This window comes from Scyliorhinus torazame, chromosome 12, assembly GCF_047496885.1.
Source record: "Scyliorhinus torazame isolate Kashiwa2021f chromosome 12, sScyTor2.1, whole genome shotgun sequence".
NCBI lineage: Eukaryota > Metazoa > Chordata > Chondrichthyes > Carcharhiniformes > Scyliorhinidae > Scyliorhinus > Scyliorhinus torazame.
In genome coordinates, this window is record NC_092718.1 from 143,882,864 (window position 1) to 143,898,620 (window position 15,757).

A 15,757-nucleotide genomic window follows, 5' to 3' on the forward strand; every position below is an offset into this window, starting at 1 on the left:
GTACTGGACCTGGTATTGGGGAATGAGCCCGGCCAGGTGGTAGATGTTTCAGTAGGGGAGCATTTTGGTAACAGTGACCACAATTCAGTAAGTTTTAAAGTACTGGTGGACAAGGATAAGAGTGGTCCGAGGATGAATGTGCTAAATTGGGGGAAGGCTAATTATGACAATATTAGGCGGGAACTGAAGAACATAGATTGGGGGCGGATGTTTGAGGGCAAATCAACATCTGACATGTGGGAGGCTTTCAAGTGTCAGTTGAAAGGAATACAGGACAGGCATGTTCCTGTGAGGAAGAAAGATAAATACGGCAATTTTCGGGAACCTTGGATGACGAGTGATATTGTAGGCCTCGTCAAAAAGAAAAAGGAGACATTTGTCAGGGCTAAAAGGCTGGGAACAGACGAAGCCTGTGTGGCATATAAGGAAAGTAGGAAGGAACTTAAGCAAGGAGTCAGGAGGGCTAGAAGGGGTCATGAAAAGTCATTGGCAAATAGGGTTAAGGAAAATCCCAAGGCTTTTTACACGTACATAAAAAGCAAGAGGGTAGCCAGGGAAAGGGTTGGCCCACTGAAGGATAGGCAAGGGAATCTATGTGTGGAGCCAGAGGAAATGGGCGAGGTACTAAATGAATACTTTGCATCAGTATTCACCAAAGAGAAGGAATTGGTAGATGTTGAGTCTGGAGAAGGGGGTGTAGATAGCCTGGGTCACATTGTCATCCAAAAAGACGAGGTGTTGGGTGTCTTAAAAAATATTAAGGTAGATAAGTCCCCAGGGCCTGATGGGATCTACCCCAGAATACTGAAGGAGGCTGGAGAGGAAATTGCTGAGGCCTTGACAGAAATCTTTGGATCCTCGCTGTCTTCAGGGGATGTCCCGGAGGACTGGAGAATAGCCAATGTTGTTCCTCTGTTTAAGAAGGGTAGCAAGGATAATCCCGGGAACTACAGGCCGGTGAGCCTTACTTCAGTGGTAGGGAAATTACTGGAGAGAATTCTTCGAGACAGGATCTACTCCCATTTGGAAGCAAATGGACGTATTAGTGAGAGGCAGCACGGTTTTGTGAAGGGGAGGTCGTGTCTCACTAACTTGATAGAGTTTTTCGAGGAGGTCACTAAGATGATTGATGCAGGTAGGGCAGTAAATGTTGTCTATATGGACTTCAGTCAGGCCTTTGACAAGGTCCCTCATGGTAGACTAGTACAAAAGGTGAAGTCACACGGGATCAGGGGTGAACTGGCAAGGTGGATACAGAACTGGCTAGGCCATAGAAGGCAGAGGGTAGCAATGGAGGGATGCTTTTCTAATTGGAGGGCTGTGACCAGTGGTGTTCCACAGGGATCAGTGCTGGGACCTTTGCTCTTTGTAGTATATATAAATGATTTGGAGGAAAATGTAACTGGTCTGATTAGTAAGTTTGCAGACGACACAAAGGTTGGTGGAATTGCGGATAGCGATGAGGACTGTCTGAGGATACAGCAGGATTTAGATTGTCTGGAGACTTGGGCGGAGAGATGGCAGATGGAGTTTAATCCGGACAAATGTGAGGTAATGCATTTTGGAAGGGCTAATGCAGGTAGGGAATATACAGTGAATGGTAGAACCCTCAAGAGTATTGAAAGTCAAAGAGATCTAGGAGTACAGGTCCACAGGTCATTGAAAGGGGCAACACAGGTGGAGAAGGTAGTCAAGAAGGCATACGGCATGCTTGCCTTCATTGGCCGGGGCATTGAGTATAAGAATTGGCAAGTCATGTTGCAGCTGTATAGAACCTTAGTTAGGCCACACTTGGAGTATAGTGTTCAATTCTGGTCGCCACACTACCAGAAGGATGTGGAGGCTTTAGAGAGGGTGCAGAAGAGATTTACCAGACTGTTGCCTGGTATGGAGGGCATAAGCTATGAGGAGCGATTGAATAAACTCGGTTTGTTCTCACTGGAACGAAGGAGGTTGAGGGGCGACCTGATAGAGGTATACAAAATTATGAGGGGCATAGACAGAGTGGATAGTCAGAGGCGTTTCCCCAGGGTAGAGGGGTCAATTACTAGGGGGCATAGGTTTAAGGTGAGAGGGGCAAGGTTTAGAGTAGATGTACGAGGCAAGTTTTTTACGCAGAGGGTAGTGGGTGCCTGGAACTCACTACCGGAGGAGGTAGTGGAAGCAGGGACGATAGGGACATTTAAGGGGCATCTTGACAAATATATGAATAGGATGGGAATAGAAGGATACGGACCCAGGAAGTGTAGAAGATTGTAGTTTAGTCGGGCAGTATGGTCGGCACGGGCTTGGAGGGCCGAAGGGCCTGTTCCTGTGCTGTACATTTCTTTGTTCTTTGTTCTTTGTGCAATAATTGAGGATCTACCCCACCACTAGTCCATCAAACTATGAACTGCCAGGAATCCCACTGTGATAGCAATGGGATGTGGAATCATTCGGGCAGCATTAATTCTGTAATGGTAACCCTTAGTCTCATGTCAACAGACAAAGTGAAACAACAAGCATTGATATGTTTCAACACTGCAAACACTTTTTTAAAAAGTTAAATGGCAGGTGATTGAAATGCCTTACCATCTGGACAACTCACTTTGTCAGTTCCCTTGACAGTTCGTTTTGACAGCTCCTTTGATAGTTCCAATGAGCTTGACAGTTCCAATGAGCTTAACATGTACAGATTAGTTCATCCATGTTTTACATGCATTCATTTACACTTTTAACAATCACAAAGGACACCTAACCTCTCCTAAAGGTGTCCTGGACATAAGCAAAAGGGTACCTCTTCAAAGAATTGCGCTAACTTTACACATTCTCCTACCAGGTCTAATGTGTATGCACTGAATTTCCTGCTCCTCATTGCAAATGTCAGACCAGGCTGAAGGCAACTGCACTTTCACATTTGCAGCGCCCCCCCCTCGCCCCGCCCCCCGTGAGCCATGGATGTGCATAATTCGACCCACATCCCCGAACCTACGGAAATGATGTGGGCAGGGTTCAGGGGACGGACTTAGACCTTTGGAGCCACTTTCGTAAACCGCGTGAAAATTCAGGCCTCCGTGGGGGAGGGGGCTAATAAAGAAATTAGGTTGCGAACGACATATCCAGACCAGTGTAAAAATGGCATCAAACCCTAGCCTACAATTCATGTCCTTGCTTTGACGGTGAGTAAATGACAATGTGTTAAAGAGAAAATGGATCACGAAGGCCTGAATAAGAAAATCAGCTGCCATCCTGAATTTTCTTTATTATATCAAACTAAAACACACACTGCTTCGCCTCTGAATTTGCATTGTCAGTAGGGAAGTAACTATTTCCTGTGTCATTTATTTCAAAAATATGTTGTGCAATGATTGACCCATGCACCTATAAATATAAAATAACTATGAACTAATATTTACTAATCGTTGGTCAGCATTTCTGAAATCTTAACATATCCCATTTTTTTGCTTAGTTAGATCTCACTCCCATACTTCTCTAACTGATGATACAATGCGTTCACCCAGCTCGTGACTGATCTTGAAAAATGTCACATGAATCGTGAGCACAGAGAAAATTTGGTGTGCAGTTATGTTTGGTCCAGACTGAAAGAGGTAGTGGGAAGCAGGGATTCCAATTGCAGATCTTCACAGAGAGGGAAGAGAAGCTGAGCTGAACGTGAGTTGATGTGGAGCGAGGCTGCTGCTTAATGTTGTGGCTTTGAGTTCACCCAGGCAGTGGGCTTATCTTTCACTTGCCCACTGTGTGGTGACCTGAATCTAAATCATGTTGGAGCTTATGTTTGCCTTTTTATTGAAAAAGGGAAGAGACTTTGTTCAAAGTTGATCGTAGAATCCTTTAGAACTTGATGCTTCACAAATTTGGCAAAAGAACGGGGGGGGGGGGGTGGGGGGGGAATGAGGAGGCAGCTTTAATGATGCAGTTAGCTGTTATGCTGGAATGCATCACCTGGACAACTAATGGAAACAGATTCAATAGTAACCTTCAAAAGAGAAGTGGATATAAACTTGCAAAGTAAAATATTTCAGTGCTATTGGCGGCGGCGGGGGGGGGGGGGGGGGGGTGGGAGAGGGGGGGGGGGGGGAGGGGAGAGAGAGCTGGGAGTGGGATTAATGGATAACCCCTTGATAGGGCCCAATTGGTTTCTATTCTGGGGAAGGGGCTGGGAGGGGTGGTAGATGACGGTGTAGTGGTAATGTTACTGGATTGGTGGTCCAGTGGCCCAGGCTCGTACTCTGAAGACACCAGGTTCAAATCCCACCATGGCAGCTGGTGGAATTTAAATTCAGTTGACCAATCTGGAATTGAAAGTTAGTCTCAGCCATGGTGACCATGGCAACTATCACCGATTGTTGTAAAAAAAAAATAGTCATCTAATTTACTTAATGTCCTTTCGGGAAATAAATCAGCCGTCCTTACACAGTGACTCCAGAACCACAGCAGTGCGGTTTATTCTTAACTGGGCAGCAAATACAAGCCCAGCCGGCGACATCCATGAATGACTAAAGAAAAGAACGATTCAATGGGCAGGATCTTGATTCTGAAATATGTTGGGCGTTCAGCGTTTCTGGATGAACAATGTGTTGGTTTGTGTTGGAGCTCATTGTATGATTGCCAGCATTTGAGGTAACACTGCCTTTTCTCCCCTTGTACAGCTTAATTGGGCTTCAGTGACTTCGTCATGAATGGTGATTCTGAAAATCAGGATTCTTTACAACAAGTTCCAGACTGGAAGGAGTTTTGCGAGCTACAGGCACGGGCTGCTGCAACTGAATTTGCCAAGAAATTCCGGATATTTATAAGTGAAAATCCCCATTACGAGTGTCTAGGAATAGAGACCACTTTCTCACAACACTTTGCTTCCCATTTTGTGGAGTGCTTTGCTTTGGAGGTGAATAAGCCATATCTATCAGACTCCCCAATCAAACATAACATTGCTCCCTTCTCGGACATCCAGAATTGTCAGCTGCCTTACAGTAAAGATGCTCCCCAGAGAAAAGAGAAGAATTCAGATTCGCTCGAGAGTATAGACAACACATCGAACTCAAGCAGGTACCTGAAACAGGCGCAGATCTGGGACATGTCCAATTTTGGCCATTCCTGGAGTTCGGAGGACGTTTCTGTCAATGTTTCTGGCAGACCAAAGTTTAAGAAAGGGTTTTCTTTGCGGAACATGAGCATGTGCATGGTTGATGGGATGAAAGAAATTTTGCAATGGAGGTCCTCGGCAGAACCACTACTGGATGCCGGGCACGGCAGGAGGCCCGATGGTGAAGACACTTCAGGGAATAAACTAGAAAGTGAAGTCCGTGACAGGTGGAGCCACAAACTAGAACGTTTACGTTTGACACGGTCATCATCTGCTAAAGTGGAACTACTGGACATCCAAAGGGAAGGCATGTTGAGCTACATGGTGGCTGATGACACTAACTGTGTGAGCAATATGCAATGGCAGAAGTGTCGACTCTTGTTACGAAAGGCTGTGAGACTGGAAGGAGAACGGTTCCTCTTGGAATTTTATGTACCACCTAAGGTAAGATCAGAGACTCTTACCATCAAGCCCCTGGCAGTGCAAGAATACAGGGCGGCACGGTAGCACAGTAGTTTGCACTGTTGCTTTACAGGGACCCGGGTTCGATTCCCATCTTGGATCACTGTCTGTGCAGTGTCTGCACCTTCTCCCCGTGTCTGCGTGGATTTCCTCCGGGTGCTCCAGTTTCCTCCCACAAGTCCCGAAAGAAATGCTGTTAGGTGAATTGAACAGGCGGCTTGGGGGTTTGCACAGTAACTTCATTGCAGTGTGGTAAAATGCCACCATTCCCACGCCGGCGTCAGTACTTAGTCTCAGAATCAGAGAATCCAGCCCCCTATTTTTAAACTGTACCCTTGAGTACCAGATTCCCCCATGAGGGGGTCCATCCTCTCAACACCTACCCTATCAAGTCCCCTCAGAATCCTGTATGTTTCCATAAGATCACCTCTCATTCATCTCAACTCCAGTGTGTATAGACCCAACCTGTCAACCTCATAAGACAAACTCTTCATCCCAGGAATCAGCCTAGTCAACCTTCCCTGAACTGTTTCCAATATAAGTATATCACTCATTAAGGAGTCCAAAATTGTACACAATAGGTCCGATCTCACCAACCGTGCCTTCTTGCACAGTTGTAACAAGGTTTTGTACACGCAGTTAAGCTACCTATGTCACTTTGCAGACTGTTTTTGTATCCTCTACATGACTTGTTTACTCTTGAATGTTCCAATGAGATTACCTCTCATTCTCCTAAACCACAGAGAATACAAACCCAGTTTACTCAGCCTCCAATCGTAGGACCAAACTAGCAAACCTTCACTTTCAATGCTAATATATCCTTCCTTAAATATAGAGATCAAAGTTGTACACAGAACCTCAGATGCTGTTTCTTATATGAGTGTGAAAGCACCCAAGTCTCTCTGAACATAGGTTTCATGTCTTGTAAAAATGTTCTGCTTTTCTATTATTTTCACCATAGTAAAAATTCTCACACTTTTATACTCCATCTGTCACTTTGTTGCCCACTCCCTTAATCTGTTAAGATTTCATTGTATCCTTCCCACAGCTTGTATTCCCAAAATTGTGTATTATCAGCAAACCTAGAAACATTGCTGTCTGTCTCTTTGTCTAAGTCATGAATATAAATTGTAAATAGCTGAGGCTCCAGTGCTGACCCTTCCAGCTTTCTACTAACCACAGCCTGTCAACTTGAAAATGCCCCATTATCCCTACTCTCTGTTTCATGTCCCTTGAATGATCTTCTGTATTGCCCCGACTCCATTAGCCCTTATCGTGTGTACAGTGGTTGCACAGTTGCTTCACAGCTCCAGGGTCCCAGGTTTGATTCCCGGCTTGGATCACTGTCTGTGTAGCGTCTGCACGTTCTCCCTGTGTGTGCGTGGGCTTCCTCCGGTTGTGCTCCGGTTTCCTCTCACAGTCCAAAGACGTGCAGGTTAGGTGGATTGGCCTTGATAAATTGCCCTTAGTGTCCAAAAAATGTTGGATGGGGTTACTGGGTTACGGGGATAGGGTGGAGGCGTGGACTTAAGTAGGGAATGGAATACAAAAGTAGGGATATTTTGATACGGTTGTCTCGGGTGTTGGTGAGACCCATCTAGATTACTGTGCACAGATTTGGTCTCCTTATTCAAGAAAGGATATAAATGTGGTACAAGCTGTTCAGAGAAGGTGGCAAAGTGGTTAGCATGGTTGCTTCACAGCGCCAGGTTCCCAGGTTCAATTCCCGGCTTGGGTCACTGTGTGTATGGAGTCTGCATGTTTTCTCTGTGTCTGCATGAATATTTTGAATCAACCTTAGCCAGCTTTCTCCTCAAATCATTATATTTGACTTTGTTTAAATTTAAGATTCTTGTTTGTGATTGGTATGTACTTTTCAAACTTCATGTGGATTATATTAATTGAATTATATTATGATCACTATTTCCCAGTGGGTCTTTACTGTGACATTACTAATTAATCCTGCCTTGTTGTACAATATTACATTTAAAATAGCTTTATCCCCAGTTGGTTCCACAATATATTGCTCCAGGAAACTGTCAGGAAGCAGTGCTGGCTGTGGTATTCCAAAATTCCCTAGATCCTGGAATAATAGAGGCATAGAATCCTACAGTGCAGAAGGAGGCCATTCAGCCCATCAAATCTACACCGACCCTCTGAAAGAGCACCCTATCTAGGCTCACGCCCCCACTCTATCCCAGTAGCTCCACCTAACCTTTTGGACACCAAGGGGCAATTTAGCATGACCAATCCACCTAACCTGCACAGCTTTGGACTGTGGACATAACGTCGTCCATACCACCTTTGCCAATTTCATTCCTCTAGTCTATATGAAAGATATTATACTGACTTTGTTACAAACTCCAGTCATTTCTCATTTAATACTTTGTCCAAGGGTATAACTGTTGCTAAAGGATTTAAACTACTCCCGCCAGCATTTTCTGATACTTGGATGCTCCATACAAACAAAGAGATATTCAACTTGAGTTTTTTGCCACTATTCCTGTGTGGAACTTAGGGTGGGATTTTCCAGTCTTACCCGCCACCAGGATCGTCCGGTCCTGCCGAAAGTCAGTGGAATTTTAAAATGTTTTTATTCAGGATTTTTCATATTGTACAAAACAAAGGCAAGCGTGACCACACATCGAGAACACAATTTAAAAAAAAAGAGAAATAAATACCCATCGGTCGCCGTTATTTACATCAGTTGACTTTTGTTATTTACGGTGGTTACAGCTTCTTGCTTTACTTTCTCCAGTAAGCGTTCATTTCTAGCTGGGTCCCCTGCCTCTCTCGCTCCCTTTTCTTCCTGCCCTTCCTCTTCCTCATCAGTTTTTATGTCCTGTTTCTGTTTGGTTGGCATGATGCCGCATGTTATGTTGTTTGCTGGGCATGGATGGGTTCTAAGCCTCTTTATCCCCCCCCCCCCACCACCCCCTTTGTTTTGCGTCTGTTGTGTACCGTGGATTCCCTCTCCCTTCCTCTGGCTTGTTGCTTGTTGGCTATAAACAGGTCTTTGAATAAGAAGGAAGTTTTCTTCCGACCCCCAGATGGCGAATTTAATTTTCTCCACCTGTGTCGCTACCAACCTTGATTATTTCTCAAGGGCGGCGATCTGGTCACTCTGATCTTTTGAGGTCTTTTCTAGCTCCTTTCTGTTGCTCTCCGGGACTTCCAGTCATCTTTCCGCCTTGTCGAGGGCCATCTGCATGGTCGCCAGACCTTCCACGACCTCCACCCTGACCGCAGCCTGGATGTCAGTTTCTGTCTCCCTTGTGTGTTCTCTCAGTTCCCTTGAGAAAAACACCCTCCAAAAGCCATCTAGTGAGGGGGGAGGGGGAGGGGGGGGACTCCTTCTGCAGCGGGCCATCCTTCTCGCCAAGGCATGGCTCGGGTTTCGTCGCCTCATGCATCTGCTGGCTCAGCCATTTTCTTCTCCTGCCTTTTCCCATTTTATGTCCCCTTACGGCCTCTCGAGTTGCTGTTACTCGCCATCTCCATTTGTGTTGATATTGGTTGAGGTGCTGGGATACTTTTTTCCCTGTATTGGCGGGCTATTTTGGGTAAAAGAGCCTATTCTCCGGTTTGTGGGAGGAGAACCACCTGGGGCGAAATTCTCCTACCCGCCCCGCCACATTTCAGCCCCGACCGGCCGGCGGGAGTCTCCGTATCACCGGCCGGTCAATGGGGTTTCCCATTGTGGGGCAGCCCCACGCCGTCGGGAAACCCCCGGGCGCCGGCAAAACGGAGACTCCCGCCGGCGGAGAATGACGCCCTTCATGTGCGATTGCTCAGCACATCCCCGTCACTCGAGCCAGTGGAATTTTGTCTGGGCTGCAGAATTGTGGGGGCAGGTCCCGCCATGACAGGGCTATAAAATCTGGCCTTCGTCTCTGACGCAGTAATATCATTTAACCCTCTGCCTCTTCCTGTCACATTCAGTTTGCCTACTAGCAAAGAACAAGGAGAACAAAGAACAATACAGCACAGGAACAGGCCCTTAGGCCTTCCAAGCCTTAATACACTTTCCTACTGCCTCAACTTCTACTTTTGGATTTCGAAACTTCCTCCCTTTTTTTTCAAGCCATTTTTCCCTAATTTGACCATATTTACTGGTGCATTCTGATATTTGTGTGCTCAGCCCTTTCAGTCACAGCCTGGTTACCATTTTCCATATAAACAAAGAAATTTACAGCACAGGAACAGGCCCTTCGGCCCTCCCACCTGCGCCGATCCAGATCCTTTATCTAAACCTGTCTTCTATTTTCCAAGGATCTACTTCCCTCTGTTCCCTGCCCGTTCATATATCTGTCTAGATGAATCTTAAATGATGCTATCGTGCCCGCCTCTACCACCTCCGCTGGCAAAGCGGTCCAGGCACCAACCACCCTCTGCGTAAAAAACTTTCCACGCACATCTCCCTTAAACTTTCCCCCTCTCACCTTGAAATCATGACCCCTTGTAATTGACACCTCCACGCTTGGAAAAAGCTTGTTGCTATCCACCCTGTCCATACCTCTCATAATTTTGTAGACCTCAATCAGGTCCCCCCTCAACCTCCTTCTTTCCAACGAAAACAATCCTAATCTACTCAATCTTTCTTCATAGCTAGCACCCTCCATAACCAGGCAACATCCTGGTGAACCTCCTCTGCACCCTCTCTAAAGCATCCACATCCTTCTGGTAATGTGGCGACCAGAACTGCATGCAGTATTCCAAATGTGGCCTAACCAAAGTCCTATACAACTGTAACGTGACCAGTCGACTCTTGTACTCAATACCCTGTCCGATGAAGGCAGGCATGCTATATGCCTTCTTGACCACTCTATCAACTTGCGTTGCCACCTTCAGGGAACAATGGACCTGAACTCCCAGATCTATCTGTACATTAATTTTCCCCAGGGCTCTTCCATTGACCGTATAGTCCGCTCTTGAATTAGATCTTCCAAAATGCATCATCTCGCATTTGCCTGGATTGAACTCCGTCTGCCATTTCTCTGCCCAACTCTTCAATCTATCTATATTTTGCTGTATTCTCTGACAGTCCTCCTCGCTATCTGCAACTCCACCAATCTTAGTATCATCTGCAAACTTGCTAATCAGACCACCTACACCTTCGTCCAGATAATTTATGTATATCACAAACAACAGTGGTCCGAGCACGGATCCCTGTGGAACACCACTCGTCACCTTTCTCCATTTTGAGACACTCCCTTCCACCACTACTCTCTGTCTCCTGGTGCCCAGCCAGTTCTTTATCCATCTAGCTAGTACACCCTGAACCCCATAGACTTCACTTTTTCCATCAACCTGCCATGGGAAACTTTATCAAATGCCTTACTGAAGTCCATGTATATGACATCTACAGCCCTTCCCTCATCAATTAACTTTGTCACTTCCTCAAAGAATTCTATTAGGTTTGTAAGACATGACCTTCCCTGCACAAAACCATGCTGCCTATCACTGATATGTCTATTTTCTTCCAAATGTTAATAGATCCTATCCCTCAGTATCTTCTCCAACAGTTTGCCTACCACTGACGTCAAGCTCACAGGTCTATAATTCCTTGGATTATCCCTGCTACCCTTCTTAAACAAAGGGACAACATTAGCAATTCTCCAGTCCTCCGGGACCTCACCCGTGCTCAAGGATGTTGCAAAGACATCTGTTAAGGCCCCAGCTATTTCGTCCCTTGCTTCCCTCAGTAACTTGGGATAGATCCCATCCGGACCTGGGGACTTGTCCACCTTAATGCCTTTTAGAATACCCAAAACGTCCCCCTTCCTTATGCCGACTTGACCTAGAGTATTTAAACATCCATCCTAGCCTCAACATCCGTCATGTCCCTCTCCTTGGTGAATACCGATGCAAAGTACTCATTAAGAATCTCACCCATTTCCTCTGACTCCATGCATAAATTCCCTCTTTTGTCTTTGAGTGGGCCAATCCTTTCTCTAGTTACCCTCTTGCTTCTTATATACGAATAAAAGGCTTTTGGATTTTCCTTAACCCTGTTGGCCAAAGATATTTCATGACCCCTTTTATGAAATGAAATGAAATGAAAATCGCTTATTGTCACAAGTAGGCTCCAAATGAAGTTACTGTGAAAAGCCCCTAGTCGCCACATTCCGGCGCCTGTTCGGGGAGGCTGTTACGGGAATTGAACCATGCTGCTGGCCTGCCTTGGTCTGCTTCCAAAGCCAGCGATTTAGCCCTGTGCTAAACAGCCTTTATTGCGCATTTGAGATTTGTCCTACTTTCCCGATATTCCTCCAAAGCTTCATCAGTTTTAGGTCGCCTAGATCTTATGTATGCTTCCTTTTTCATCTTAGCTATGCTCACAATTCCACCCGTCATCCATGGTTCCCTAATCTTGCCATTTCTATCCCTCATTTTCACAGGGACATGTCTGTCCTGCACTCTGATCAACCTTTCCTTAAAAGACTCCCACATTTCAAATGTGGATTTACCCTTAAACAGCTGCTCCCAATCCACATTCCCTAGCTCCTGCCGAATTTTGTTAGACTTGGCCTTTCCCCAATTTAGCACTCTTCCTTTAGGACCACTCTCGTCTTTGTTCATGAGTATTCTAAAACTTACGGGAATTATGATCGCTATTCCCAAAATAATCACCGACTGAAACTTCAACCACCTGCCCGGGATCATTCCCCAATACCAGGTCCAATGTGGCCCCTTCCCGAGTTGGACTATTGACATACTGCTGTAAAAATCTCGCCTGGATGCTCCTTACAAATTCTGCTCCATCTACGCCTCCAACACTACATGAGTCCCATTCAATGTTGGGGAAGTTAAAATCTCCCATCACGACCACCCTATTGCTCCTACATTTTTCTATAATCTGTCTACATATTTGTACCTCTACTTCACGCTCGCTTTTGGGAGGCCTGTAGTAAAGTCCCAACAATGTTACTGCACCCTTCCTATTTCTTAGCTCTACCCATATTGCCTCAGTGCTCAAATCCTCCATCGTGCCCTCCTTCACAGCTGTGATATCATCTCTGACCAGTAATCCAACTCCTCCATCGCTTTTACCTCCCTCTCTATCCCTCCTGAAGCATCTATACACTGGGATATTTAGTTGCCAGTCTTGCCCTTCCCTCAACCAAGTCTCAGTAATACCAATAACATCATATTCCCAGGTACTAATCCAAGCCCTAAGTTCATCTGCCTTACCTGCTACACTTCTCGCATTAACACAAATGCACCTCAGACCACCTGTCCCTTTGCGTTCAGCATTTCTTCCCCGTCTACTCTTCCCCTTAGTCACATTGAGTTTATTATCTAGTACCTTACTGGCTTTAGTTATAGAACATAGAACATAGAACGATACAGCGCAGTACAGGCCCTTCGGCCCACGATGTTGCACCGAAACAAAAGCCATCTAACCTACAATATGCCATTATCATCCATATGTTTATCCAATAAATTTTTAAATGCCCTCAATGTTGGCGAGTTCACTACTGTAGCAAATAGGGCATTCCACAGCCTCACTACTCTTTGCGTAAAGAACCTACCTCTGACCTCTGTCCTATATCTATTATCCCTCAGTTTAAAGCTATGTCCCCTCGTGCCAGCCATTTTCATCCGCGGGAGAAGGCTCTCACTGTCCACCCTATCTAACCCCCTGATCATTTTGTATGCCTCTATTAAGTCTCCTCTTAACCTTCTTCTCTCCAACGAAAACAGCCTCAAGTCCATCAGCCTTTCCTCATAAGATTTTCCCTCCATACCAGGCAACATCCTGGTAAATCTCCTCTGCACCCGCTCCAAAGCCTCCACGCCCTTCCTATAATGCGGTGACCAGAACTGTACGCAATACTCCAAATGCGGCCGTACCAGAGTTTTGTACAGCTGCAACATGACCTCCTGACTCCGGAACTCAATCCCTCTACCAATAAAGGCCAACACTCCATAGGCCTTCTTCACAACCCTATCAACCTGGGTGGCAGCTTTCAGGAATCTATGTACATGGACACCTTGATCCCTCTGCTCATCCACACTTCCAAGAACTTTACCATTAGCCAAATATTCCGCATTCCTGTTATTCCTTCCAAAGTGAATCACCTCACAGTTCTCTACATTAAACTCCATTTGCCACCTCTCAGCCCAGCTCTGCAGCTTATCTATGTCTCTCTGTAACCTGCTACATCCTTCCTCACTGTCGACAACACCACCGACTTTAGTGTCGTCTGCAAATTTACTCACCCACCCTTCTGCGCCTTCCTCTAGGTCATTGATAAAAATGACAAACAGCAACGGCCCCAGAACAGATCCTTGTGGTACGCCACTTGTAACTGAACTCCATTCTGAACATTTCCCATCAACCACCACCCTCTGTCTTCTTTCAGCTAGCCAATTTCTGATCCACATCTCTAAATCACCCTCAATACCCAGCCTCCGTATTTTCTGCAATAGCCTACCATGGGGAACCTTATCAAACGCTTTACTGAAATCCATATACACCACATCAGCTGCTCTATCCTCGTCTACCTGTTCAGTCACCTTCTCAAAGAACTCAATAAGGTTTGTGAGGCATGACCTACCCTTTACAAAGCCATGCTGACTATCCCTGATCATATTATTCCTATCTAGATGATTATAAATCTTGTCTCTTATAATCCCCTCCAAGACTTTACCCACTACAGACGTGAGGCTCACCGGGCTATAGTTGCCGGGGTTGTCTCTGCTCCCCTTTTTGAACAAAGGGACCACATTTGCTATCCTCCAGTCCTCTGGCACTATTCCTGTAGCCAATGATGACATAGAAATCAAGGCCAAAGGTCCAGCAATCTCTTCCCTGGCCTCCCAGAGAATCCTAGGATAAATCCCATCAGGCCCCGGGGACTTATCTATTTTCAGCCTGTCCAGAATTGCCAACACCTCTTCCCTACGTACCTCAATGCCATCTATTCTAATAGCCTGGGTCTCAGCATTCTCCTCCACAACATTATCTTTTTCCTGAGTGAATACTGACGAAAAATATTCATTTAGTATCTCGCCTATCTCTTCAGACTCCACACACAACTTCCCATCCCTGTCCTTGACTGGTCCTACTCTTACCCTAGTCATTCGCTTATTCCTGACATACCTATGGAAAGCTTTTGGGTTTTCCTTGATCCTACCTGCCAAATACTTCTCATGTCCCCTCCTTGCTCGTTTTAGCTCTCTCTTTAGATCCTTCCTCGCTACCTTGTAACTATCCATCGCCCCAACTGAAACTTCACACCTCATCTTCACATAGGCCTCCTTCTTCCTCTTAACAAGAGATTCCACTTCTTTGGTAAACCACGGTTCCCTCGCTCTAAGCCTTCCTCCCTGCCTGACCGGTACGTACTTATCAAGAACACGCAGTAGCTGATCCTTGAACAAGCTCCACTTATCCAGTGTGCCCAACACTTGCAGTCTACTTCTCCAACCTATCCCCCCCAAGTCACGTCTAATGGCATCATAATTGCCCTTCCCCCAGCTATAACTCTTGCCCTGCGGTGTATCCTTATCCCTTTCTATCACTAGCGTAAACGTCACCGAATTGTGGTCACTGTCCCCAAAGTGCTCTCCTACCTCCAAATCCAACATCTGGCCAGGTTCATTACCCAAAACCAAATCCAACGTGGCCTCGCCTCTTGTTGGCCTGTCAACATATTGTGTCAGGAAACCCTCCTGCACACACTGTACAAAAAAACGACCCATCTATTGTACTCGAACTATATCTTTTCCAGTCAATATTTGGAAAGTTAAAGTCTCCCATAATAACTACCCTGTTACTTTTGCTCTTATCCAGGATCATCCTCGCCATCCTTTCCTCTACATCCCTAGAACTATTTGGAGGCCTATAGAAAACTCCCAACAGGGTGACCTCTCCTTTCCTGTTTCTAACCTCAGCCCATTCTACCTCGGAAGATGAGTCCCCATCTAGCATCCTCTCCGCCACCGTAATACTGCTCTTGACTAGCAGCGCCACACCTCCCCCTCTTTTGCCTCCTTCTCTGAGCTTACTAAAACACCTAAACCCCAGAACCTGCAACATCCATTCCTGTCCCTGCTCTATCCATATCTCCGAAATGGCCACAACATCGAAGTCCCAGGTACCAACCCATGCTGCCAGTTCCCCTACCTTATTTCGTATACTCCTGGCATTGAAGTAGACACACTTCAAACCACCTACCTGCACACTGGCCCCCTCCTGCGACG

At 45.9% G+C, this 15,757-nt stretch overlaps 1 protein-coding gene across 4 annotated transcripts in view; it reads left to right on the forward strand.

Moving 5' to 3' along the window:
- LOC140386630 (SH2B adapter protein 2) overlaps positions 1-15,757 on the forward strand; it is a 262,836-nt gene that overhangs the window by 123,967 nt on the left and 123,112 nt on the right. For 3 of the 4 annotated variants that reach the window (XM_072469121.1, XM_072469120.1, XM_072469124.1), the window contains one exon: positions 4,650-5,527. In XM_072469121.1, the coding sequence (XP_072325222.1) occupies positions 4,676-5,527 (852 nt within the window). In that variant the 5' untranslated portion in view covers positions 4,650-4,675. Of the gene's footprint in view, positions 1-3,500; positions 3,652-4,649; positions 5,528-15,757 lie in introns of those variants that run through there. The other variant, XM_072469122.1, reaches the window with a different exon arrangement.